General features: G+C 41.9%; 1 protein-coding gene across 1 annotated transcript; it reads right to left on the minus strand.

Annotated features, from left to right (window-relative positions):
* Window positions 1–7623: 7623 nt before the first annotated feature.
* LOC147443827 (G2/mitotic-specific cyclin-2-like) lies at window positions 7624–11468 on the minus strand. Its single transcript, XM_086526624.1, has 12 exons — window positions 10976–11468; window positions 10785–10863; window positions 10448–10595; window positions 10246–10305; window positions 10120–10174; window positions 9737–10027; window positions 9481–9618; window positions 9297–9386; window positions 8991–9212; window positions 8809–8907; window positions 8430–8608; window positions 7624–8119 (listed from the first exon to the last, which is right to left on the minus strand). Exons 1-12 carry the CDS (start codon window positions 10988–10990, stop codon window positions 7990–7992), a joined length of 1506 nt encoding a protein of 501 aa, XP_086382750.1. The 5' UTR covers window positions 10991–11468; the 3' UTR covers window positions 7624–7989.
* Window positions 11469–27542: the final 16074 nt, after the last annotated feature.

Raw genomic sequence — 27542 nt, forward strand, 5'->3', positions numbered from 1 at the left:
CACACATACGGTATGTACCATCTTTCTTTTGCACTAAAAGGACTGGAGAACAAAAGGGAGAGGAACTAGGCCTCACCATCCCTTTGTCTACCAATTCCTGTACTTGCCTCATATTCTCCTCTTGTTGAGCTTGTGAGACTCGATAAGGAGGTTTGTTAGGTGGTGAGCTTCCTGGAAGGAGCTCAATATGATGGTCATCATCCCCTCGTTTTGGAGGTAGGTCCATAGGGATATCATCGATGAACACATCTTGGAATCCTTTTAGAAAAGTAGAAAAGTCTAACTCTTCTTGATTCCTATCATTTTCATTTGATGAAACATTATTAGCTTTTAGAGACTCTTTGACATAAATCATGTACATAGAAACTGAGCTCTTCATTGATTTATCAAAAGAAAGAGGATTTACAAGTGGAATAGTGCGACCACGCTCACTAGCATCTATATACATGTTCTTTCCCTTGTAGGTGAAGTAAATTCTCCTTTCAGGGAACTTCATGTTGGCAGCAATGCGATCAAACCATGGTGCCCCTAGGATAACATCCTGATGTTGGAGAGGAGAGATGAAGAAGTCTTCTTTGTCGACATAGCTTTGGACATGAAGCCTCAACTTCCCAATCAAGGGAGTATCGGAGGCTTGTTGTCCCTTGAAAGCTGCATCAACTGTTACTATATCTCCCATCTCAAAAGCTTGAATGCCCAACTTGGTGGCCAACTCTATTGATATGAAGTTGAGAGTAGAGCCAGGGTCAAACAAGATGAAGGCATCATGCTCTCTTACCTTTCCCCAAGCATAGGAGAGTGATGATCCTTTGCAATGAGCATCCTCTTTTGGAGCTTCGATGGTGGAAGCCCTAGGAGTCTCATTGCGAGTATTCTTCTTGGGGCAAGAACGATAGCCATGTCCTTGCTCCCCACACTTGAAACATTTATGGTCCTTGCGAAAAGCTTCAAGCTCTTCAGGAGAGAGTTTGTTTTTACCTTTGTAAACTCCCTTCTCCTTGGACCGATTGTTGTTGTTGTTATTGTTGTTGTTGGAAGTGCCTTGGGAATTATTTTGTGCATTGGATTTCCCCTTTGCATCATTTTTATCTTTGTTTTCCATGGGCTTGACATTACGTCTAGCCCCTTGATGGAAATTGATGCGTGAAGCAACCATGGTGTGATGGATTACTTCGGTAATAGTACCAGGCCGTTGAGAGTTGATGTATTCGGCCATCTCTTCAGGTAATCCCGCCCAAAATTGTTGTCTTTGCTCGGCAAAGTCTATCTTTTGAAAGACAGTAGCTTTGAGATGTAAATCCCAAAACTTGTCTACATACTTGTTGATAGACTCATGAGAGAGAAGCTTCAAGCCGCGCCATTCGATAAGAACTTTATCTTTAGTATCGCTTGGAAGAAATTGCTTCATGATGGAAACTCGTAGAGTTTTCCATGTCTTTGGGGCTTCTCCATTGCCACGAAGGCTATCCCACCATTGACGAGCTGATTTTTGGAAGTGCATAGCTACATGGCGTAGCTTGGAGGACTCTGTGAAGCCCTCGTCCCCAAAGGACGCATCAAATTGCTGGATGAAGGCCAACAATTTGTCGGTAGCACCAAAGGTGCCATCATAGGTGAGAAAAGAGATACTCTTTCCTCCGAACTTCTTTAGCTTTTGTGACCTTCGCCATGCAAGAAATGATTTGCGATGTCCTCCCCTCTTGTATTCTCTAGGAGAATATCCATAACTTTCATCGGAAGAGGAGGAAGGTGAAGAAGAAGGAGAAGAGGGTGACCTCTTCCTAGCCCTTTTCTTCCTTTGTTTCCTCTCTTGTCTTTCACAGTGATGAGGAGAAGGACTATAGGTTGCTCTTTTCCTCTTGGGAGGAGTAGGCGATCGTCTAGACCGCCGTCTTCGTGGAGCCACCTCTTCAGCAGAACTTAGACTTTCATTGCTTTCTTTCTCTTTGGATTCCTCCTCTCGAATGGGAGAGAGTCTTCTTTTGGGGGTCTCTTCAAGAGGCCTCCTAAGCTCTCTCTCCTCTGGGAGAGGAAGGGAAATTCCATAAGCACGAAGTTGTTGAGTAACTTCGGCTTGCAAAGTAGGGTTGCCCATAGCTTGCTACAACCTAGCGACGAGATAATTCACAAACACGGGAGCATCATCATTAGCACCTTCATGTGCAAAATCAAAGCTATCAATGTTCATTCTACTCTCTTGATTATTGTCAGCCATGTTAACAAAATTTATGTTTATACTTAGTGTATGCTTTGGCAGTTCAAAACCTTAGTTGCCACTCCTCTTAGCCTTTGAAAATCGGCTCTTAAGTATCTACACCCACGGCTCAAAGTGGTTAATTATAGAGAGTAGAGGAGTAGGTCTAACATAGCAGAGTTGCCAAGGGCTAGCTCCTTTCGGACTTCTTATGGCTCAATAATGGTAAAGCCGTAGGCAAGTCTAAAAAGACTCCATTATTACGTCCAAAGCTCCCGAGGTGTGCACCATCCCCCACATAGTGGGCTTAACAAAACCGATATTAGATCCCAGTTCCACTTACTCTATTATAATTAACAACATCAACCATTTATAGGCTACTTAAGGACCTCTCTTCTTAAGCAAGAAAAGAGAAACCAAATGCTCTGATACCAATGTAATGGAATTTGCCTATTCAATTTGAGAGTAGCGGAATTTAATGAGAGTACTTTCAAGAAATGATTTTGTGAGCATAGCGGGTAGACATAATTGAAGATAGCAACATAATCATAGCAATTAGTTAACTTGGCATGGACAATAATTTTGCAAGAGAGAGAATTTAGAGAACATGACAACAGTTGAGGACCGGATTTATGTGGAGCCGGTCCCCCCTCCAATAGGTATTTGTATTATGATTTCTCCCATAAAGAGAGACTTGTTACAATACATTCTTTGTGTTCCTTGTGACCTAGGTGAAGCAATGAAGATGGAAAGCTTCATGCATCACCATCATAGCATAACCTAAACTTGAAGAAAGCTTTAACTATACCAAGCCTCAGTCCCAAGACCTCAAACACCTTCGAAGGTGGAGAGAGCTAGCAGGGAATGAGGGTAGGGAAGAGGAAGAAGAAACATTTCATACGAGAAAGAGCTAGTTCCTCACTTATCACAACTCTTGTGCTAGCATACATAATAGCATAGTAATGAAGAAGAAATAGATGGCAAGCTCAAGCATTGAAGCATGGCTCTTGGATGGATTTGCACTCCATAGCCAAGAGTGTTGGTGTAGGCTCTCAACCTCTACTTGCTTGGAGAAGGAGAGGGAGCTCTTGGACTTTGCATAGTACACAATGAGAGTGTTTGTGAGTGTGTGTGGGTGAGTATACCCCCTAAGCACCCCCCTAGCTTGCTTGGGTCGACCCCCCCTTGTAGCTCATGCTTGAAGCTCATTGGACCCCTCCAGGCCTAGCCAATCACAAGCAGGAGCCATTACAAGCAACATGGGTAGCCTTGGGACAAGTGTCCCCCTTTCCCCTTTGAGAGAGAGGACTTGATAAATGCAAAAACAATTAGATAATTCAAGTAATTTATCATTGGACCCCTTTGAAGCCTAGCCAATAGGCTTCAAGCAACACATGAAGGTAACATGGGTAGGGACCTGACATGTGTCCTTGCTGCCTCTTCAAGCTGGGGCTTCCCTTGTGAGTGTGAGTGTGTGTTCTCTCTCTAATCCCTAGGAAAAGGGCTCGCCCCCCCTCTTGTAGGGATGCTTTTGACTTTAGGAGCTCAAGAACCTTAGTCATCAAGCATGACAAAGCACTTGGACTAGGGGGTATTCCCACAAGCATCTCAGGCAAGCATGTCAAGGCACTTCAAGCACCTTAATCAAGCGGCAAGTCAAGCACCTCAAGCATGGAGTAAGTCAAGCACCTCAAGCACCTTAATCAAGCACCTCAAGCAGGACAAACACCTCGAGCTTGGGCCGGGTTCCCACCTCAAGCTCAGCCCTAGCTTACCTAAGGTCAAAGGACTTTTACACACATTATTGGAGGTCTTCAATGAAGCTAACCCTAAGGTCTTATGCTCCATTGGTTAGCCTTGCTCTTGATAGACCATCTCCCATTTGGGCCCCTTTACTATTGGCCCCGTGTTGAGATAGATCTATAAGCACATATCTATATCTTAACACTTGTTCCCGTTTATTCTCCCACATTAAGTGATCAATTTAATATGAGAAAATCATTTGGGTTGGTTAGATATTAGATTTTATGACATAAGCAAAAAGTACTTAAAGGTCAAAAACTTTGGCTTTGAGTAGTCATCAATGAAAGTCACAAAGTACAAATGATTCTCAAAAGAAGGGTTGTGCATTGGACCACAAACGTCATTTTTACAAGTTGAAATTTGCAACTAGCCTACTCATAACCATCCTCTTGAAACTTAGAATGATGAATTTTGCCCCAAATATAGCCTTCACATACATGTTTCAATGGTGCCTCAAGAGGGGGCAACAAAGCAACGATATAAGATTTCTACAAATACAGTAAGCTAATAAAAATCAAATGACCAAAGAAAGCATGCCAAAGTTTTGTATCTAAAATAGCCCTTAAATCTGAAGTTGCACATGTTGAATCTTTCAAATCCCACAATAGTATTACCAAAATTGAGAACATGCATAGTGCATCTATAATCCACAAGCTTGACGACACTACTGAGTCTTCTTGATCCCACGTACATACAAAGCATCCAGAAGTGTGAAATAGCTACCACTCGCGTCTTTTAAATTCCTTTCAACTGGATAATAGGCATTCTTGGCACACATGACAATATTCCCATTAGGGATAGTCTCAAGAGAAGTGAATGAGTCACGTTGAGACGCATTGCGCTTAGTTACACCATGTCAAAGTACCACACATGATCCACAGATTTTGCAATACATGCATCATGAACAAATGGGTCATATTGAATTTGCCCACTAAGCCCATCCGACAGCTTGCACAATGTTTGTCTGCATAAGAGAAGCATCTCCAATGGCTATATTTGCCTCTTTCTTTTGAGCCCTTTTAACCTTAAGCTTACAACATTGTCTGATGAGATGATAAATTATCCCACAACAATGACATTTTCACTTCTTTTGTCTTTATCACCACACTAAGCTTACATCGTTGTCTGTTGCGATGATGAATTATCCCACAATAATGACATTTCAAATTCTTTTGCCTTTATCACCACACTTCTCAGACCTAGTGATGTTTGAAAAAGCAGCACTTGTGAGGAAAGCGAAAACAATAGCATTTTTTATTTGTTGTGTAGCAACAAGTTCCTATTCAACATCACGCTACTTAGCCATTATTTTTTTGGATTCTCTCTCTTGCAATAATACTACAAAGACAAGATAATCAAACTTCACTTCATCAGGTTTACTCTCTGTAGCTATTAGGAATGATATCACCAAATGCAATTAAATGTTTTTTTCCCCATCCAAGTTGTCCTAAGCAGATAGCATGCTAAAAATATCATTGTTGTCAGTCATAGTCAATGATTGCACTTGATGCAGTTCCTGCATGTATCGAAGAAAAATTGCACAAAACTAACATGTACTATATAGCACAATCCACATTAGAGTACAATTTTGCTAACATGTGAAAACCTGTATTATTGAAAAACTTGTACAAAAGGATGAAATTATGTTCGCAAGGATGCCAATAGTGGAAATAGAGTTCCAAGTGGGTATGAAACCAAGTTTCGACAGATCTAAAATTTGAGATCTCGCTTGAAGGATTATGTTGCCGTGCAAACACTGACCAAAAATCACTTCAATCAAAGAATGTGACCTGGAAGAGTGTTGGTGATGCTACATTGGATCTTGAAGCATGCGCTCTGATACCACTTGTTGAAAATACGACTGCAAGAATGCTCGTGAGGATGGAGAAGATGAAGGAGATACTCAAGAGCATACAACAGATGATGCTTGCCCTAGGGTGACGGGCATATACACAAGTTGGGGAAAAGAACCTCCTAAAGAGGGAAAAAAGTTCCGTGGGTGTCCTAAGCGCGTTCATACACATCACTACCTTGACATGGTGACAATTGAAAGCTCCAATCGACTTCGAGATTTGCATTAAAAATTGAACCAAACTTGCTTTTCTTGAATAACAAAGGGCTCCTTGAGATGTTAACAGTCTTGAATGAGGAGTTATACCTAAATGAAGTGCTTTCTAAAAGTGGTAATCTACCATGACATGTGGTATTAGTTGCAAGCTCCAATTGACTTAAGATTTGAATTAGAGAGTGAACCAATGTTGCTTTTCTTGAATACCAAAGGGCTCCTTGAGATGTTGTCTTAAGAGTTAGGGGTACTCTCTAGAATTATGCCTAGCAAATCGAAGCAAAGTTGTAGTTTATTGACTTAAGATTTGAATTAGAGAGTGAACCAATGTTGCTTTTCTTGAATACCAAAGGGCTCCTTGAGATGTTGTCTTAAGAGTTAGGGGTACTCTCTAGAATTATGCCTAGCAAATCGAAGCAAAGTTGTAGTTTATTGACTTAAGATTTGAAGTAGAGAGTGAACATTGACTTAAGATTTGAAGTAGAGAGTGAACCAATGTTGCTTTTCTTGAATACCAAAGGGCTCCTTGAGATGTTTTCTTAAGAGTTAGGAGAGCTCTCTAGAATTTTATGCCTAGCAAATCGAAGCAAAGTTGTAGTTTATAGCTCTTGGGCCATTAAATATGGGAATTAGCTGTGCCATACATCCACAGGAAAACACAAAAACTATGTAGTAGTAGGCATTAACCTAAAGTGGAGAAGTGGAGCACTCTTGAAAGTTTTAGATAAGCTACGCTTTGCTTGAATGGCCAGGCATAATTCTAGGGATCTATAAAATAGAGTATCCTAAAAGGTGATAATAGCCTTCTAATAAGAAAATGCATGCTCATAGGGCTGCTTGAGGGCCTTTCAAAAATGAAGGGCTTATAGAATAAGCATTACAGGCTTTTAAAAGGGCCCAAGAATTGCAAAAGTGCCAATGCCCTATTTACATGGGGGGAGCACTTGTAATGGTAGAGATAAGGTGCAACTTGAGGTGAGGCCAGAATATTGATGCTGGCCATACATGCCTCGTGGGTGTCATGAACTTTGGAGGAAGGAAGTCCATAATATGGACAGAGAGGTTGGTACCAAGCTAACTAGCTAATACCCTTTATATTTCTGTTTGCCAAGCTTTACTAAATAGAAGGCATTCATGAGTGTGTTTTATTTATCCTTGTGAATCCTTGTATAATGGGTGGAAGAGAGAGAGAAGAAGAAGAAGATTGTTTTAACGTTGTCGGAAACTATCCCAAGAGACCTTAAAGATCTATCCGACGAGGAGAGTTGAACTCAAGACCTGTTATTCAAGAGAGAGAGAGAGAGAGAGAGAGAGAGAGAGAGAGAGAGAGAGACTTTCAAAAGGGTGCCTTGTCCTCCTGCCCAACTGTTGAGATCCGAGGGAGAGTGATATCAAAATAACTTGTACTTCATTAGTTCAGCTCCCACCAAAATGACTAGCCAAAAATAACCAATGCCTTGCTAAAGGAAAAATAACTGTCCCTTGTATATGTTCTCTATGAAAACACACTATCCACTCATTTCTTTGCACTCCAATTCGGCTGGCTATGGCCATGAAGTCCTCGAGGAAGCTGTGCTTTTCCCATTCATTTAATCAAATACAAATATGCTGGTGTGCATGACTTGCTGCATTGCTGCATTTCCCTTTATTTGAGGGTGAAATGACTGAATGTTTGTGACATGCATGCACCAAAAACAAATGGCATTTTGCCAATTTTTATTGAGAACAATTCCAGAGCTGGATTGCCCATATGTACTTAAAAAATGGCAGCTATTTGCGGCTTTGATGGGCCATATGTGTGGGATGTGGTATGTGTGTGTTGCTCAAAACTATGTCATGTTAGAAAGAATGAAATGAATCGATTCTAATCTCTAGGAGCTTGAGGAGACCCAAAACTGGTTAGAGAGTTGGTTAATGGTCAGTTTGTTTAAGAGAGAGCTGCTGGCTCTAGAACGGCCACTGAGCAGAACTTTGCATTGGCGTACTTCTTGTACACTGCGGTGAGAGGAATAACACCCGCTGATTTATGGAAGCCCACCATTTGCACAGAGCAATCCCTGCACATACAAAGTGCATTCCTTATAACCTTGCATCCTTGTTCTTATATGCTGAGTGAAAAAGGAGTCTAATGCAAGCACACACATATCTTCCTTATATCCATCCTTCTATCATTATATGATTGTATCTGAGTAAATCAAAATTCAGTGCAAGCACAAACATAGCATTTCTGTGCCAAATCAAAAGTTCAATGCAGACATATATATCCAAATATGCTGTTTCCTTGTTTTTATTAAAGCCTTTAGGCTGTATCAACGTATCATAAAACAGTACCATAACCTTTGCAATGCAGATTTTACTGCTTCTTACCGTAGGTGCATCTCTGTGTATCCGGAGTGACGCTGAAGAATTGTACTCCACCGTGGTGACCGCCCAATTGTTAGCTGGGCTGTGTAAACAGCAGCGGCTGCAAGAAGAGATGGGCAGTATTTGATCATGCTGTATTCTGGCAGACAGAGTTCTGTCAAGAAAAACGCCAGCATCTCCAGCTGCATTACAAGTTAAATTTTTCAGCACAGGATCGAGTAAAGCAATCACTTGTCAATATGGTTAAAATTTTCATTTATCTTGTGGCCGTCTGTCATAACTAGGAAAGTACATGTGTATGCCAGCTATGTAGGCATAGGCAATGTGCTGAATCAGTGTAACCAAGGTGCCTAATCATATTATAACTTCTGCAATAACTCACTTGAGTGTCTGAACTGGCAGCCTTAAGGAAGCGGACCAAGAACACATATGGAGTAGGAACGGTAAGGTTGAACTTGAGCTTGTTCAACATCAGTTTCTCCTGTTAAACACAAAAACCCAAACACGTGAGGAATAGAAGCAGCGTACCAAATCATACACGGGCAGGGGCAATGCATTGCTTACCATTTCAAGAAGCTGCTCTCTTGTGTATGCCTTGTCGCAGATTTTAACAAAGTCTTTAATCTCAGGAGCCCAAATCTCTTCATACTTGCATGCCAACAGCATGGCAGTAACACCCACAAGTTGCAAGTTCTTGCGCATCACAAGATTACAAGCCAGAAATCGGTCGATAAGGTTGATGGTCAAGTACAGGGTTTCAGGCATTAACTTGAATTTGAGATGCACCTGCACAGTCATTGCATCCTTTTAGTCGCTGGCTGTCATGCTTAGAACCTGCAATTCAGGAGGCCATATGGCAGAAGCACTCACTTCAATCAGCCAATCATTTAAAATCGCCCTCATTTTCTCATTGATATCAGACTGACGGGCCATATATTCGGGTGATACACAGCTCTGTATCTGTTGACCAGCCATAAGTCACATATGATTATCCTTGTTCAGACCCTTGCTGATGCATGTGGCAAAGTTTTTGTCAGAATAGCAACTAAATTACCTCTGCTTTTCTGTAAAAAGAGTAGATGTCTTCCACATAGTCCAGTACTGCCAACTGGTTTCCAACATCATGTATGTCTATGTTTGGCAGCGGTTCTTCTGCTTCTTCCATCTCCACCTCAAACCCTCCGCATGCTGCCTGTCAATACCAATTACAAGCCAATCAACATTATACTCTCGTTGCACTCCCTGTTTTCTGCATCGATGCTGCAGCTTAAGACTTAAATAGATAGTAATAACCAGAGAGCAAGGCTGACCTCACTTCGTGCTGTAAGAATTGCTGTCAGTGTCTGCCTCTTCTTCACCGCAGGCATCAAATTTCCATTGTTTGCAGGAGCTCTGTATAGCATACGGTGCTGTGCATAAGTAGGAGGCAATTCTGCACTTATATGTTCCACTGCTGGTTGGTTTGAGCCCGTGAAAGAGAGCCTTGAGCGGGCGGCTGGTTGCCCCATGGTACGTCTTTGCTTTGAGCGCCATGAGAGTGGTGCATCGTTGTGGGGAAGATGGGACCCAATTCCAGTGTCCTCCAGAGGGTGAAGTCCAGGCTGCAAAATATTCAAAGTAAAATATTACTGTTAAAGAGTGTTAAAATGTGCAAGATGTGGACAAAAAGTCCTGGAGCATCTGGTCTTCTTACCACTAAATGAGAATGTGGCAGCTGCACATTACTGGCTAAGTTCGCCCCAAATTTTCTGTCAATGGGAAAATTCAGCTAATCCACACAACATGGTGATCAAAACTACTGAAACACTCAGACAAAAACCTTGTGATGGGACGCTCAGCTTTTGCATTGAGGTCAACAGCGGTGCTCTTTGTAAGATTTCTGACAACAAATAAAGGTAAGAATCTCATCTCAATATCTCAATGGGAAAGCATGCAAACAAATCTCAATATCTCGATGGGAAGCATGTAAACAAGATCTCTACTAATTGCATCCACATCAACAAAGCTAGCAAGATTATTACTCTTGCTGTTGTGGCAGGCCATCCTTGCTCACGGTACAACGAGCAGAGAGAGCACCAACTAGGTTTCCTATCTCTCCAAGAGCCCGTCTGTTGTTCACAGCAAGGACTTGGCCTTTCATGTTGTCGCTCTTCTGAGCATGAGGGACCCCTGCACCACACAGGAAAAAACAGCATAATCCATAATCTGCCCACCAATGAGATTTGCAGCCACCCTAGCCAGCATGCCAAATTTCTGCCTCAAATTTAAATATGGGTCTGTAGGTGCTAATATCCTCCACAACTGAATTAGTTGTCTCCAATTAAGGAAAAAATGATCGATTCTCATTTAATTATTCACCTTTGTTCATCAAATGGGTCTTAGCCTGCGCTTGATGGGTGTTCTCATTTTGAAGAGTCTGTGCAGCCGCCCGCAGACGCTACATATCAAAAGAAAAGAAATGAGCACAGAAATATTTGCTAGCAACAAGAGTACATGAATCTTTGATGATACTCTGCAGATAATGTATGTAATGGCAAACGATAGCTTACCCGTCTTTCATACATGCCGTGCGATCGTGAGATCACAGTTGATCTTTATGGTTAATTTCAATGGCAGCACTCAATTTTGCTACCTCTCCTTTATTTACCTGCCAACTTTCCTTTCAAATGCAATAACCCGAAGCCAAGCAGCTTGATCTTGCCGAATTGATACAGAATTGCCCACGTTCGAGATCCCTAATCTACATCTCACGATAGCAGCAGACGTTGTGGGCAGGAAAGTCAAAGAAGAGTAACCCAATTGCCCGAACGTACGCTGCAACGATCGCAGAAGGTCCAATGGCGAGCTCGACAAAGGAGTACGGACGAGACCTGAAGCAGGTGCCCTGTCGGGGGGAGGGTGCGGTAGAACTCTGATGAGAGGAAGTTGATGATGATGATTAGGTTAGCAGGAGCAACTGGCGCTTGACGGAGCTAGTCGTGGTTGCCGAGCTTGGTTTGCGAATTTGCATGCTCGCGGTTTTCTCAGACGGTCCCTTAACGGATACATTTTGCCAACAGTAACCGAGTGTCGATCGTCCGATCAATCTCACCCACGGCTAGGATCTTTTCTCATAACGGCTCCCTTCCCTACAGCATTGGACAGTACATTCGATAGAGAGCTAGTAATGTTACATCTGTCATCTTTATTTGATACTTTAAATGAAGAGAAACTAGTAAGGCTATGGTCAAGCTAGGCTTAGTTATCAGTTATGTGAACAAATAACTAAAGCTATGGTCACTCATGCTTGGTTATCTTATGTAGGCCTGCGACATCGTCTCAGAGGGGCTGAGGGCGTCACAGTGAGCAGTAGGTAGAAAGAGGGAAAGCAAAGTGAATACAAGAGAGAGATTCATGGGATGGCCGGTAATGGACCGATATAGTTTTGTAACTATGCCTTTTTTGGCATAGTTACAGAACTATGCCGGTGGAAAGTTGTTCGCCGTCAAAGTGGGTCAGAGGAAACTAAGCCTCACGTGACTATAGCCTATAAGCCTCATTCTTGGTCACACACAAAAAGGAGCATTAAATGAGTCACTATGCCTACTGTTTGTAACTATGCCGATTGTGGCATAATTGTGAAGTTCAAGGCATAGTTGGGAGGATGAATGAATAACTAAGCCTTGTGTGACCATGCAAAAGGCTTAGTTATTCATTTAAAGCTATGTTTGGGCATATTTGGCATAGTTATCAATAACTGATAATAACTAAACCTCACGTGACCATAGCCTTTAGTTATCGGTTATAGATAGCTATGCCAACTATGCCCTTGCAAAGCATTAAATGAATAACTAAGCCTCTTGCATGGTCACACAAGGCTTAGTTATTCATTCATCCTCCCAACTATGCCTTGAACTTCACAACTATGCCCAAATCGGCATAGTTACAAAAGGGTAAGCATAGTTATTCATTTAGTGCTCTTCTTTGCATGTGACCAAGATTGAGGCTTAGTTATCAGTCTAAATAAACGATAACTAAGCCTCACGTGACCATAGCCTAAAGCTCTAGCATTCTAAATTCTCCCCCAATGGAACACATTGCCATGTAGTTAGTTTGACAAGATGCTTTGTGATAATGCACAAAATGATGTTGAAGAGAAACCCACCACACAAAAGCACTCAAACCCACAAAAGCCACACATACTTTTTTTGTATATCAATTTGGATTAATTTACAAGTGGGAAACCTTGAAGTGAGGAAAACACACTTCATGTACAAATAGAAGAAGAACATGGAAGCCACATTCTCTCTCTCTCTCTCTCTCTCTCTCTCTCTCACACACACACACACACACACACACACTTATCTAGCTGACAAGTTGTTGGCTAACCCTTGGCTGACAGCTTCCCTTTTTGGTGTGCTAACCTAAAGATGCTATGCTCTAAAAAAATTTTACCGAGTCTTTAGAGAAGACCACATTATCCGTCTTTGAACTACTTTCGAGCCCCTTCTCTTTCCCCACACACATGCACGATCGATAATGGCTTGGTTTACTAAATGCTTTACATATTCTCCTACGCAACTCACGATATTTGATGATGTGTCTTTTGGCTTAGCTGGAGCTGTAAACAGGTGGATACCCTATCTGGTTACATATGCATAACCCACCTCTGATTAAGGACATGTGGATGCCTTCATCACTTGCACATGGGCATTAGGTATCGAGTTTTGGTGGATACCCTATCTTGTTACTTATGCATAAGTGGGTCCTACATGGCGCATTTGTTGTAGATGCATTTCACTCTCTCCTTGCTTACCCGACCGAAGGGAATTCGGATACCGCCATTTCCACTCGCCCTAACCGGCTCAACACTGACACAGGATGATCGTTCAACACACACACACACACACACACTTCGCTAGTAGAGGAACGTCTATGAGGGTTTGGCAGCTGGATACGAGCACTCTACACACACACACACACACACACATACATGCACACACACACACACACACACACACACACACACACTTACCCGACCGAAGGGAATTCGGATACCGCCATTTCCACTCGCCCTAACCGGCTCAACACTGACACAGGATGATCGTTCAACACACACACACACACACACACACACACACACACACACACACACACACACACACACTTCGCTAGTAGAGGAACGTCTATGAGGGTTTGGCAGCTGGATACGAGCACTCTACACACACACACACACACACACACATCTATGAGGGTTTGGCAGCTGGATACGAGCACTCTACACACACACACACACACACACACACACACACACACACACACACACACACACACACACACACACACACACACACACGTGCACGCACACACATACACACACACATACATGATGTGCCTGTATTTTTGCAATCCTTCTAGGAGCCCTTTGTTTGCCTCTACATCCTAGGTTTCCGCCCTTCATAAGGTCATGCAATACACATGCGTTGTGGGTTTCGTTGATCCGATTTCTGATCTGCCTGCACAAGCTGGACTTCAATCCTTCCATAGCAGATATGTGTTTAGTACCCTTCACTCTCTCCCAAAGTGATTCAACCACAAAACAGGATATAGCAGTGTGCTCTCTTCTCTTCAAGGAATGCTACTTTGGCTGGGAGGATCTGCAACACTTGTGGAATACTCTTGAAGCAGTTGCACATATAAACAGATCGAATGCAGGACATTGGATCTCACTAGTAATACTACCCTGGCGACGGTGAAGCATATCCAACTTTGATCGATTACAAATGTGTAGCTACATCGGACTGGAAGACAAACACTCAGGTAGGTGCATCTGCACCTACTCAGTATAGTTAAGGTTTAAAAAAAAGAACAAATTCTTTTGCTCATATGAACTGGGAGAATGAATATATGGTTTATTCTTTGACATCTAACTAAATCATTCTCTGCTATAAACTAATAAAAATTGGCGTTTTTGTAATTGCTCTTTTGGATCTCTGTTTACTCCGGTTTATACAGGAGAACCTATGGGGTGGTAGTAAAAGGTGATAAATCTATGTTGGAATGCAAAGTAGATACTGTCCATAATTTTTAAAACTGGTTCACAATCACATGCTTAAAAGATTTGATAGCTTAAATTTGGTCTAAAGTTACACAAAGCTTGAAAAATCTGCTGGAGAAGTTTGTGAATGCAAGCAGTGTTTGTTGTGATAAATCTACTAACATATTCTAAAATCCCTTGCATGTTTCGGGCTAAAATTTGTTGGTTTTCTTGTGGGATGAGATATCATTGATCTAGGCTGTTTTGGTGGCCTAGGGCTACACAAAATTTGGCAACTTGACTGGTGTTGTTTGGGTGAACACCAACAGTTCTCGTTTTGATACATTGACCGACATATTTTTAAATTCCCGTGCATATTTTTGGGACTGCAAATATCTTGGTATGATCTGGCTCGGTACTGAGTAGTCATACGATTGGGTATTTTTAAATGTTCTACAGATAGACTTTGGATTGTAATTGTTCGGATTTACAACTCTAACTAAGTATTGAATCATGGATTTCAACTAACCTAGTATGATTTTTGTTGTGGACTTGTTGGACATCCCTACTTTAGGGTTAATTACCCTATTTACTTGGTATCTTACAATTTCCTGGTATTATAATTTGCCAACATGGTATATAAGTAATTGAGGTTTTCAAATATACTGAATGAGATGGAAGTGGGTTTTAGAAGGTTGTCAAATTTCATATATCTTGAACAATCTCGTTGTAACCTAACAGATTTCTCACACATATTTTTGGGTTGGGAAGTCATTTTTATTGTGCAGATGATGCTAACTTTTTTCACATTGATGGTGCTAGATATACAACTGTAGCAATATGGTGGTAGCTAAGTATACTCACATTCAGTGAAATTTGTACTGCTAATTGTTCTTTAACACTTTCCTCCTTTGGTGAATAAAGACATGACTTATGAAATTAATGCTAATATTTTACTCTTAAATCACTCCAATAGTTTAAAAGAAAGGCCTTAATCCTCATGTGAGGGTCTCGGATGAGATGGCATTGGACTGGACTTTTGAAAATGTGTCCTAATTACAAAGGAGGTGCTACCCGATTTTTCCTAGAATTAAAAGATGCAAATAAATGACTCAATTTCCAAACACACACTATAAGAGGCTATTCATGGTAGCGACGCTCACACAGCGACGCTAAAAAAAAAAATAACAGAGAGCGCCCAAAAACTCAGATCTCAGATCTGAGTTTTTTGGCGCCCTCAAGCAAGGAGCAGGTAACGCTCTCCCTCTCTCTCTCTCTCTCTTTCTTCTCCACACACACACACACACACACACACACACACACACACGAGGAGAGGAAGGAGAGCCAGGTATGCTCCTTCCCTCTCCTCACTCTCATGTTCCCTTTTCCTCTTTCTCTCTCCCTCTCTCTCTCTCTCACACACACACACACACACACATAGTGTTTTTGAGAGAGAGAGAGAGAGAGAGAGAGAGAGAGAGAGAGAGAGAGAGAGAGAGAGAAAGAGTACAAACATAAACAAAAACGCACACACACATACATAAACAAAGAATGCACACACACATTGAGAGAGGAAAAGAGAGAGAGCATGCATAAACAAAAAACGCACACATTGAGAGAGGAAAAGAGAGAGAGAACATGCATAAACAAAAAACGCACACATTGAGAGAGGAAAAGAGAGAGAAAACATGCATAAACAAAAAAACGCACACACATTGAGAGAGAAAGAGAGAGAAACTAATTTAACATCGTAGGAAACTAATTAAAATTAAAAGACCTAAAGATCTAGCCGACGAGGAGTTGAACTCAAGACCTATTATTCAAGAGGGAAATGGCATAACCAATCTATCATACTTGGCATGGGTGATAGAAAGGTTATACCATTTATCTCTTTTTATTGGCACACACATCCACACACGCGCACACACACAAGAAGAAGAGAGTTATAACGTCGTAGGAAACTATCCTAAAAGACGTTAAAGATTAGGTTAGATGTAGACTTACGTTAAATTAGATTTAGATTTATTTAAGTTAAATTAGATTAGATTTAGGTTTATTTTTAGTTAGATTTACGTTTATTTACGCTAGATTTAGATTTACGTTATATTAGATTAGATTAGATTTAGGTCTCCATAGACTGCGATGCCTGCATGAAGCGGGTGAAGAAAGCCCTCAATGGAATATAGGGTATTGCTACCTTCACTCATGGTGGGCTCCGTCGATCCAAAAGTACTGGTGAAATGTCTTCAGAAGATAGGGAAGAAGGTGGATCTTCAGGGCGGCAAGAGTCACTACATCCCCGACAATGACCATCTAGACAACCTCTAGTCATTCAATAGCAACTTCAAAGTTAGTAACAAGAGCAAGAACGGTCCAAAGGGCCAATTGCTGTCGTCAGATGTGGATGGAGATGAGGCAGCGTCACCGCCGGAAGTTAACTCTCACATCTTTAGTGATGAGAATGCCAACTCTTGCCGAGTTATGTGAAAAATTATGTGTTAAATCAGTTTTAAGGTTCTTATAATCCCTGTTAGTTTAGTTCTTTGTTTTTAATATAACATAATTTACGTTAGATTTAGATTTATGTTATATTAGATTAGACTTAGGTTTATTTAGGTTTACCCACACACACACACACACACACACACACACACACAAGAAGAAGAGAGTTTTAACGTCGTAAGAAACTATCCCAATAGACGTTAAAGATTAGGCTAGATGTAGACTTACGTTAAATTAGATTTAGGTTTATTTTTAGTTAGATTTACGCTTATTTACGTTAGATCGAGTCCACGCAAGAATTACTTACGGTTTAGGGTTTAGAGTTAGACGAACAGTGAAAAGATCTACTGTGAAAAGGTGTTAAGATGTTGTGAAGTGCTACAGCTAGAGAAGAGGCAAAGGGGTTTTGTCCACTACATGCAGTATCATGTAGACGTGGGTTTGTAGATTTCTTGTACCCACAAATATAGGTATTGACCAATAAAGACGAGATTATAACCCGGTGGGGATTGGATTGGACATGACTAGAGAATGTGAGGTAGAGAGAGAGAGAGAGAGAGAGAGAGAGAGAGAGAGAGAGAGAGAGAGAGAGAGAGATAAGACGAAGAATGCCAATAGAATATTAAATTTGTTGTCCAGGTTATAAGATTTTTATCCTCATTATGAGTAGTGACGAGGATGTGGGACCGTCCAACCGAAACACCTATCTCTCAACGAGGGTCTTATGTCCTTGTAATCAATGCAAGCATGCTGTACGACGGACAAGACGTGTTTCTTTGCAGCACGTTCGCGAATTTGGCAATGTTTGAGCCCAAGATTGATGAAATGATCGAGACGATCATGGATTCAGAAAGGCTTATCTATGATGATATGAAAAGTGAAGCTGATACGCCATTGTATAATGGAGCATGTATGTCTAGATTGAAAGCACTCCTGGTTCTTCTCAACATGCAGGCAAAGTTTGGATGGAGTGACACTAGCGTCACAGTGCTTTTCAGGTGATCTATTACAATTAGTTTACTTTAATAAAACTCTAAATGTATAATGATCTGATAGATTTTTACACGACTGTATCGTATTTTTATGTTGTGTAGATTGCTTAAAGAGCACATACTACCAGCTGACAATGTGATGCCAGTTTCCCGAGATGAAGCAAGAAAGATTTTGCGAAACTTGGGGATGGATTACAATTCTATCCACGCTTGTCCTAATGACTGCATTCTTTTCAGAGGGGAATACATAGACATGGAGAAGTGTCCGAAATGTGATTCCGAAAGATATCGAGTAGATCTCCACGGGACAAAAATTCCACAAAAGGTTTTGCGACATTTTCCTCTGCTTCCTCGCATCAAGCATTTCTTCGAATGTAAGTCCATGGCCGCCCTAGCATCATGGCATGAGGAGAATAAATCTTCGGATGGTGTGCTACGAATTCCTGCAGATTACGCAGCCTGGAAACATATAGATGGAACATAGTCGGATTTTGCCAGGGAAGCTCGAAATTTGCGCTTAGGCCTGGCTATGGATGGCGTAAATCCATTTGGTCAAAGATCAACATCTTACAGTGTATGGCCCGTTGTCATCGTCAACTACAACATTCCCCCGTGGTTGACTACGAAGAAGGGGCACCTATGGCTAAGCTTGATTGTGCCAGGGCGATATAAAGTGGAGAATATGGATGTGTATCTTCGTCCACTATTGGAAGAGCTACAACAATTGTGGATTGGCATAGAGGTGGTAGATATGAGCCGACACACAGGACGACGGAATGCTTTGATCAGAGGCATTCTAATGTGGACCATGCATGACTATCCCGGGCTAACAGAATGCTCAGGTGATCTATTGACACTCCTCACTCAGACACTGTAAATCTTGTTTTTTCCCATAGTTGATCTATTATCATGTGTATACATGCAGAGCTTCAAACAAGCGGATACAGAGCATGTGTCACATGTGGACCTAGACTGAATGCACGTAGGGCACCCTCACTGAAGAAGCAAATCTACGAAGGTCATCAAGCGTATCTTCCAGAGAATCATGTGTTATGCGACGGCTTTTTGGGAAGAGAGCCACCAAGGATGTCTGCACAAGCATGGTTACAGCAGAAGGAGATGTGCGATGACGGATTGCCTCCAGGGATGAAGAGACTATCTCTATGGTACGAGTTACCATACTGGCCCCGACTCATGATCAATCACTTGCTCGATCCAATGCACATATTCAAGAATGTGGGTAATCTACTATGGGACCATCTGACCGGCAAGAAAGATACTTTGGGAGCCAGAGTTGACCTTAGAAATGTGGATCGTATGGAGCAATATTGGCCGCAAACAGCGTCTGATGGATCGATAAAACTCCCTAAAGCACCATGGATTTTCACAGGAGCCCAAGAACGCAAAGTAAAAGAGACCATTCGATCTTTGCGGACCCCCACTGGCGTAATGCACTCGCTCCGAACGTGTTTTACTAAAGAAGGAAAGCTTACCGGTTTGAAGTCACACGATTGGCATAAAATGTGTCAGGTACGTTCATAGTGGACTTTAATATCATTGCATAAAATGTGGACTTTAATATCATTGTTGCACATACTTTACAGTTTATTTTACCGGTTGCCATTGAGGGATGTTTGTCTCTCGACATCCGTAACACAATCTACAAACACATGTAAAGTAATATTTCATTGCTCTGGCAGGTAATATTTCATACTACAAAGTCTAAATCAAACTGGTGGTACGTCATGGAGGTAGCCCCTCGTAGTGCAAGGACCTATGAAGGCTACCATGTGCCAATCACAACGGCATCAATGGAGGAGATCAGAGAAGATGCTCAATCAGAAGCCGCTGCGGTGGTGCCAGACGAGCATCAAGATGCTACTACTCTATATGGGGTGCATGCAGAGGAGCTACAAAATGAAACAGAGGATATGTGTTTAAACGGAGAGCTCTATATAGATATAGGAAGTTATGCTGAGTTATGCGAGGATGAGAGAGAGATCTCTTAAAGCCACAAATATTGTATTTGAACAATTTTGCTTCGTGTTGTAAAAGCTCTGGCTCTCTAAGTACCTTCCATGGTGTATAACGCTCTTTTCTACTCGCGCTCACATCTTTTGATTGAAAATTCTGAGTTTTCGACTTGCCTCTTCTATCACTCAATTCATTGCATCATTGTATTTATATGCGTCATTACGTCATTGTATTTAATGGTCTTTGCGTCATTGTCTACTCTATTCATTCAATATTAAGTTTAAATATTCGTGTGTTTAATGTAGGTATGGATGATGAGGAGTTTCTTTCTTCTTTGTCACCGCAGCAGAGACAGTGGTACGTGGAGCGTCATCGCTCTGGCGCATCATCACGCGTTCCTACTCCATCCGCATCTCCCTCTCTTTCGGAGCATTCGGCGCGCTCCGAAGCTTCGGTGTCGACGAGACGATCTTCACACTCGTCTAGACATCGGCGCTCTAGTGGTGGCGGTGGCAGTTGTTGTGGGGATTCCGCCGCCGATGCCTCCACACCGCCTCGTGTTCGACGAGGCTCTTTACCCTCCCCTTCTTTACCCGCCTCCACACCAGCCACAGCATCGCCATCTACGCCAGGTTTTGCGCGGCTGACTGTTCCTAGCAGCTACACACCTCTACCTACTCCGCCAGGAGCCACCCCACTCGACACTCCTCGCTTCGGGGCCCAGACGCCGGTGGAGACACCTGACGTCCGTACCCCCATTGACACGCCGCTAGAGACCCCTGCCGGGACACCCAGGTTCACGCGTCACCGTCCAGAGGGCTTGCCTTACTCCGTCGACTTCAGCGACGGCATCATCATGGATGATGACGGCAAGAAGGTGATCTCGCGCATGCGTGGTCTTTGCTCTCAGCTGTTTATACACTACATACTAAACAAATGGAGTGAAGTACCAAGTGATTTAAAAGCCAGAGTCATCAGCATACTTCATGATGAGTGTCCCGTTCCAACATGGGATCAGCGCTTCAATGAAGACCTGATGAAGATTAGAATGTGCGAATACTGCAAACACAAGCGTTCCAAAGTGCAAAAAGCAATCAAGCATGGGTGGAACAGGCCAGATTGGCTGGCCAAAGAAGATTGGAAGAATGCGAAGAAAGCAGCGCGCGAGAATCTCGACAAGTGGAAGCAACAAAAGGATGCAGCCAGAGCGTGAGTAGAGGCAGGGAGCTCGCACCACTTGGGGAGCCGCTGGATGGGCATCATTTGAGGCCGATTTTGTAAGTGTTTTCGCATTGCTCTTTATGTTCGATAGTTTAGGGTTTATGAGTTTTTTAATTCTAACATAATGAAATCTTTGTATGTTTTGACAGTGGTCGATGACAGGACGTGATCCCATACCGTACGAGCGCGAGTACACAGGCAGGAAGGGCTTAAACGCCCTGATGGACATTCTCAGTTCTCGCGGCGGCATGGTTAGTATTAGGGTTTACTCTTTTCTATTTTTTGTATTGTTTTATAAATGTCGTTATATGTTTATACTTATTGAAAGCTGTCTTATTGTCTTTTTTGCAGAATCCGACAGATACGCCGCTTGGACGCGATGAGACGTCTGACTAGACGACGTCAGTTTAGCCGTAGCTAGATAGCATTAGTTTAGGGTTTCTCATAGCTTATGTATCATGAGACGGATTTTATACGTCTTTTTGAACCATGTATATTATTACATTTGTCACCGCAGTTCATTTTGCCAATCAATTCTTTATGCCTATGATGTTGTACAATTGTCATTATTACATTTGCCAATCAATTCATTTTGCCTATGATGTGTACAATTGTCAATTTTGCAAACAATGCGTCTTGTGGGTGACTATTTTGGGTCTATTATCTACCCTTGCACTTTTTTTAAAAAGTGAATCAAGTACAATATGGTTGATGGGTGGCAAGGCATTCAATGCCCTGTCACCAAAAAAAATTTCTCTCGGGCGTCGCTATAACCGTCGCTATTTATGGCTCTGGAGCGTCGCTATAAGCGTCTCTATAGACTTCTGTGTAAACGTCGCTATGAGCGTCGCTATGAGCATCTCTATATAGTGACGCTTATAGCGACGCATATAGAGACGCCTATAGCGTCGCATATAGCGACGCTCTCGTAGCGACGGTTTTAGCGACGCCGGGGGTTATAAAAACCCTATGTATTTCCGTCGCGAACAGCGTCACAAGAGCACACAACCTCTTGTAGTGACATTACTTGATCTATGCTATGTTGTTAGTTTTTGTTTTAATTCTTGACACCAATAACAAGGGGAGGGAGTTGTTGACACCTGTCTTCCCAATTATTGTCAAGTGCTGATGGACTTGCATTTTTTTGGATGGTGGCAAGTAAGAGATTCTTTCCTTGGGATTACAACGAAAACTGCAGCAGTAACGAAAGATCGTCCAATTTATGAGCTAATGTACGAGTTGGATCCTTCTACATGTAGATGTAGTGGAAGCTCATCCCAAAGGATGGGCACATAAGATACAACACTAAGATATTATATTGTAATAATTAAAGATCAATTTTCTGATCTAAATGATTGTATTATCCATTAGATACAGAAAGTTGTATTGGTGTATATGAAATGATTTATGACATCTTGTTTTAAAACATTGTTATTTAATATATTATTTAATACAATTGTCTAAGTATGGTTCAATTATGAGGGGATTTTTCATACTTAAACACACACACAAATTTTCCCTACTAGTCTTTGGTCGGACTAGTGCCATACTTAGCAATTGGAATTAGATAATATATCAGATAATAATATAGCTACTCCAATTTATCCTGACTTCAATCAAACGATTTTTGTCAGGGTATGGGTATTTATACCCTGAGAATTGGATTGCCTACTCTTTAATACAAGTTACATTATTATTAGCTTGATCCACCCAATCCAAAGGGATGGGTCGGGGCTCTCAACTATGCCAACTATGCCCTTGCAAAGCATTAAATGAATAACTAAGCCTCTTGCATGGTCACACAAGGCTTAGTTATTCATTCATCCTCCCAACTATGCCTTGAACTTCACAACTATGCCCAAATCGGCATAGTTACAAAAGGGTAAGCATAGTTATTCATTTAGTGCTCTTCTTTGCATGTGACCAAGATTGAGGCTTAGTTATCGGTCTAAATAAATGATAACTAAGCCTCACGTGACCATAGCCTAAAGCTCTAGCATTCTAAATTCTCCCCCAATGGAACACATTGCCATGTAGTTAGTTTGACAAGATGCTTTGTGATAATGCACAAAATGATGTTGAAGAGAAACCCACCACACAAAAGCACGCAAACCCACAAACGCCACACATACTTTTTTTGTATATCAATTTGGATTAATTTACAAGTGGGAAACCTTGAAGTGAGGAAAACACACTTCATGTACAAATAGAAGAAGAACATGGAAGCCACATACTCTCTCTCTCTCTCTCTCTCTCTCTCTCTCTCTCTCTCTCTCTCTCTCTCACACACACACACACACACACACACACACACACACACACGTGCACGTGCGCACACACACACACACGCACACGCATACACGCGCACACACACACACACACGCATGCACAAATGCAACAACACCTGCTCACATAACATATTGATGCATAGACAACTCAAGTCATGGCATGGCATTAAATAGTTGACTTCACATTCCTTCTCTTGTACTCGTATCCCTTGTGCCTTCAATGACTCTCCTTCACTCTATTCTGGAGGAATAGACTCAACTGCAAGAGTCTAGCTCTTTTTTTTTTTGCAACATCCTGAATAGGCTAGGGCGATGGTATGACTTTTCGTCTCTACCACCTTCAACATACCTCCTTTTCCAAAGTTAGTTCCTAATGGCATACCTGTCTCCTACAAATGGATCTTCCCATCCTTTAAAAAACATAGGATTTCTTTTAAAAGCATCATTGAAGCTATCACAATCAATCAGGCATGATTTGCCCTATCACACCATATACATGTGTACACAAACCCCTCTTTACTTCTGGACCTCTGCCCCAAAAGGTTGCCCTTTCTCTCCAAGCCTGGCCAACTTTAATTTCATTTCTTGCATGCCCTTAACAAGCTCATCAAGCATAGAAGCACTACCATTTGGAATCATGATAGCAAGCTTTGTTGGAAACTTCGGCGTGCTAGAGGTAGGAGTAGCACCATTCACCATCATTTTGTCTCTATGTCATTGCCTCTTAGCAACCAATGAGACTGCATCCTCAACCTAAGTTCCACTCGGCTTTTAGACCATGTTTTGTATTCATGTTGTTTAGTAGTAGCTTTAGCTTTTCTAGAAGTTCAAGACCAATAGCTTGAAAAAACAATTTAGCCTTTTCACTATCCAAAGTAGCTTGCTTTGTTCATGATAGTTGAGCCTAGCATCGCTCAAACTCCCTCAGTAACTCAGTGATAGAAAGTCCTTCTTTTCGCTTTGCAACCCATTCTAAGAAATTTCTTTTTGTAAACTTTTTAAAGTCTTCCATGAAGTATTCTTCCTTTAAGGCTAGTTTGAATTTTGTCTCAATCACTTCCATGCTCCTCCCTGATTCCTTTTACATGGTCTCTAATCTCATGGACAACAACAAGCTTGAAAATTCCAATCATCTCCGCTTCTGGTAGTCGTTGTAACTCCATCTCCTTCACATAGCCATGAAGATACTTTGTGACAAATTTCCCTAAATTGATCCATTTTATTCCCAATAGATTGAAAGGCTTTTTTTATTGACACCTCCCTTCTTTCTTCATCTTGTTATTGTTGTTGCATAAACATCACAAATGCTTAAAACATTTGCATTGGACTTGGATCAAGGACTTGGATCAAAGTGCATCCCTTGTTGTTCTTGTGAATCCATAGCTTATAAGTTTTATATTGAGATCTCTGAAAAAGCTTTTGAATGAAAAAGCTTTTGAATCATCATCTTCAGGGGTTCCACTTAAAATACGTGAGTTCATAAAGAGGGTTTTTTAATTTCAAGAAAGTTATTGGTTTACATTACAAGAGGTTGTGTGCACTTGTGACGTTTTTAGTGACGGAAATACATTGGGTTTTTATACTCCCCGACATCGCTAAGATTGTGACTAATAGCGTTGCTACGGGAACGTCGCTATGAGCGTCACTATAACCATCGCTATGTAGTGACGCTTATAGCAACGGTTACAAGCTACCTATAGCGACGGTTATAAGCTACCTATAGTGACGCGCATAGTGACGTTGCAGAGCCTTTATAGCGACGCTCGAGAGTAAATTTTTTTGGGTGGCAGGGCATTCACCCATCAACCATATTGAATGTTTCAATAATAGAGTAAACCTAATTGAATCCAAATTAAGCCCAGATTCACCTTTGAAAGAAAGTGCAAGGTATAGACCCAAAGTAGTCACCCACAAGCCAATATAACCATTAACTCCATCATCCATAGTATTGTTTGCAGAATATAGATACAAAACTGACAAAAGTAAATTGATGAAAGTAAATCAATGACAATTGTACACATCATAGGCAAAATCACTTGATTGTTAAGCTTTGCAAATGTAATAGTTACAACACCATTGTCATTATTGAGAAAATATACATGGTTTTCCAATAGTTACAAAAAGACGTATACACGTCATCTCATTATACATGCTATGACAAAAGGAAACTAATGCTATCTAGATACGGCTAGACTGACGTTGTCTAATCAGACTCTCATCGCGTCCAAGCGGCGTATCTGTCGGATTCTGCAGAAAAAAACAATAAGACTTTTTGTAAGTATAAACATATAATTTATAAAACAATACAACAAATAGAAAAGAGTAAACCCTAATACTAACCATGCCACCGCGAGAACTTAGAATGTCCATCAAGGCGTTTAAGCCCTTTCTGCCTGCGTACTGTCGCTCGTACGGTGTGGGGTCACGTCCTGTCATCGACCACTATTCAAAACATACAAAGAATCCATTATGTTAGAATTTAAAAGTACAAATAGACATAACTACCAAACCTAAAGAGCAATGAAAAAACACTTACAAAATCGGCCTCAAATGATGCCCACCCGCCGCTCCCCAAGTGGTGTGAGCTCCCTACCTCTACTCGTGCTTTGGCTGCCTCCTTTTGTTGCTTCTACTTGTCAAGATTCACGCACGTTGCTCGCTTCGCATTCTTCCAATCTTCTTTGGCCAGTCAATCTGGTTTGTTCCACCCATGCTTTATTGCTTTTTGCACTTCAGACCGCTTGTGCTTGCAGTATTCGCGCATTCAAACCTTCATCAGGTCTTCATTAAAGCGCTCATCTCGACTTGACATGGGAAACTCGTCATGCAGCATGATGATGACTATGTCTTTTAATTCACTTGGCACTTCACTCCAGGTGTTTAGTATGTAGTGTCTAAACACCTGAGAGCAAAGACCGCGCATGTGCGAGATCACATTCTTGCCTTCATCATCCAAGACGATGCCTCCGCTGATGTCAATCGAGTACGGCAAGCCCTCTCGCCTATGACGCGTTGTTGGGGTGTAGGCCAGGTGGCCGTGGGAAACCACCCTTGTACACTTTATCTCACCTATTCAATATAGGGAGAGAAAGAGGAAGAGTTGACCTCTCCTTCTCTTTCTTCTCCACTAACCCACACAGGCTGCTTGTACATCATCCCCTTCCCCATTCTCTTCTTCCCCCTCTCTTGCAGACACTCCGTACACGCACACACGCACTCATCAATTGGTATCAGAGCTCAGGGCATCCGACCCCGAGCCTCGGCTCACCGCAGACGTAACGACCCCTATCGGGTTTTGGAAAGCTTGGCAAGGTAGAGCTTGAAGCTCTGCAGAAAACAAAGCTTCTAAGGCTTGTAGGAAAGCAAGGAGAATTGGGCTTGCCGGCATCAGGTTAAGAGCAATTAGATCGGAGTAAATCACCTGGAATCGGGCCGACAGTGAGAGTAGCTTGGGGGGAAGCATAGCGACTTGCAGAATCGGGTCGGGCTTTGGCTTGTAGTAGCACCAACTGCAGGTCATTCCCGACATTTCAATTTCTCAATCATTGCAATTTCAACTGGGAACAAGAAGCAAAATCACTAAGAACTGGTCAGCTTGAGGGATCAAGCATGTAGAGCTTGGGACATGCAGGAAATTGACCAAGCCAATTGAATAACGAATAGTGCAAAGACTTGAGCAAGCCCGAGTAGCAAGTAATCCATAGTAGCCCAAGTCTGTAGAGCTTCAGGTAGTGAAAATCTATAATGAGCAAAGTAAGGCTTGGAGATAGACAGAGAATTGGCAACTCTGCAAAGAAAAAGCAGATTTGGGTAGATTTGAAGCAAGCCGATCGGGCTGCAGTGAGCAGAACCAAAAAATTGGGCAAGTTTTGCATCGCCCACATCCACATACATCGTGTGTACTAGCAAGCTGCAGGTAGCAACACCGAGCAGCGAGAAAGGGAAGTAGAATCGGGCAACGAGAGAGAGAAGCAAGGCAAGTAAAGGCAGCCAGGGAATCCGGAGAATTGAGCAAAGGGGAAATTGAAGCTGAGCTAAGCCAAGCAAATTCGGGGGCTGCAGCGAGGCTTGAAGCAGGTTGAGAAGCAAGGCAGGAGATCTTGTTGTCACACACACACACACA

The sequence above is a fragment of the Adiantum capillus-veneris genome, chromosome 13, assembly GCF_014529385.1.
Source record: "Adiantum capillus-veneris isolate H3 chromosome 13, ASM1452938v2, whole genome shotgun sequence".
In the NCBI taxonomy this organism is placed as follows: domain Eukaryota; kingdom Viridiplantae; phylum Streptophyta; class Polypodiopsida; order Polypodiales; family Pteridaceae; genus Adiantum; species Adiantum capillus-veneris.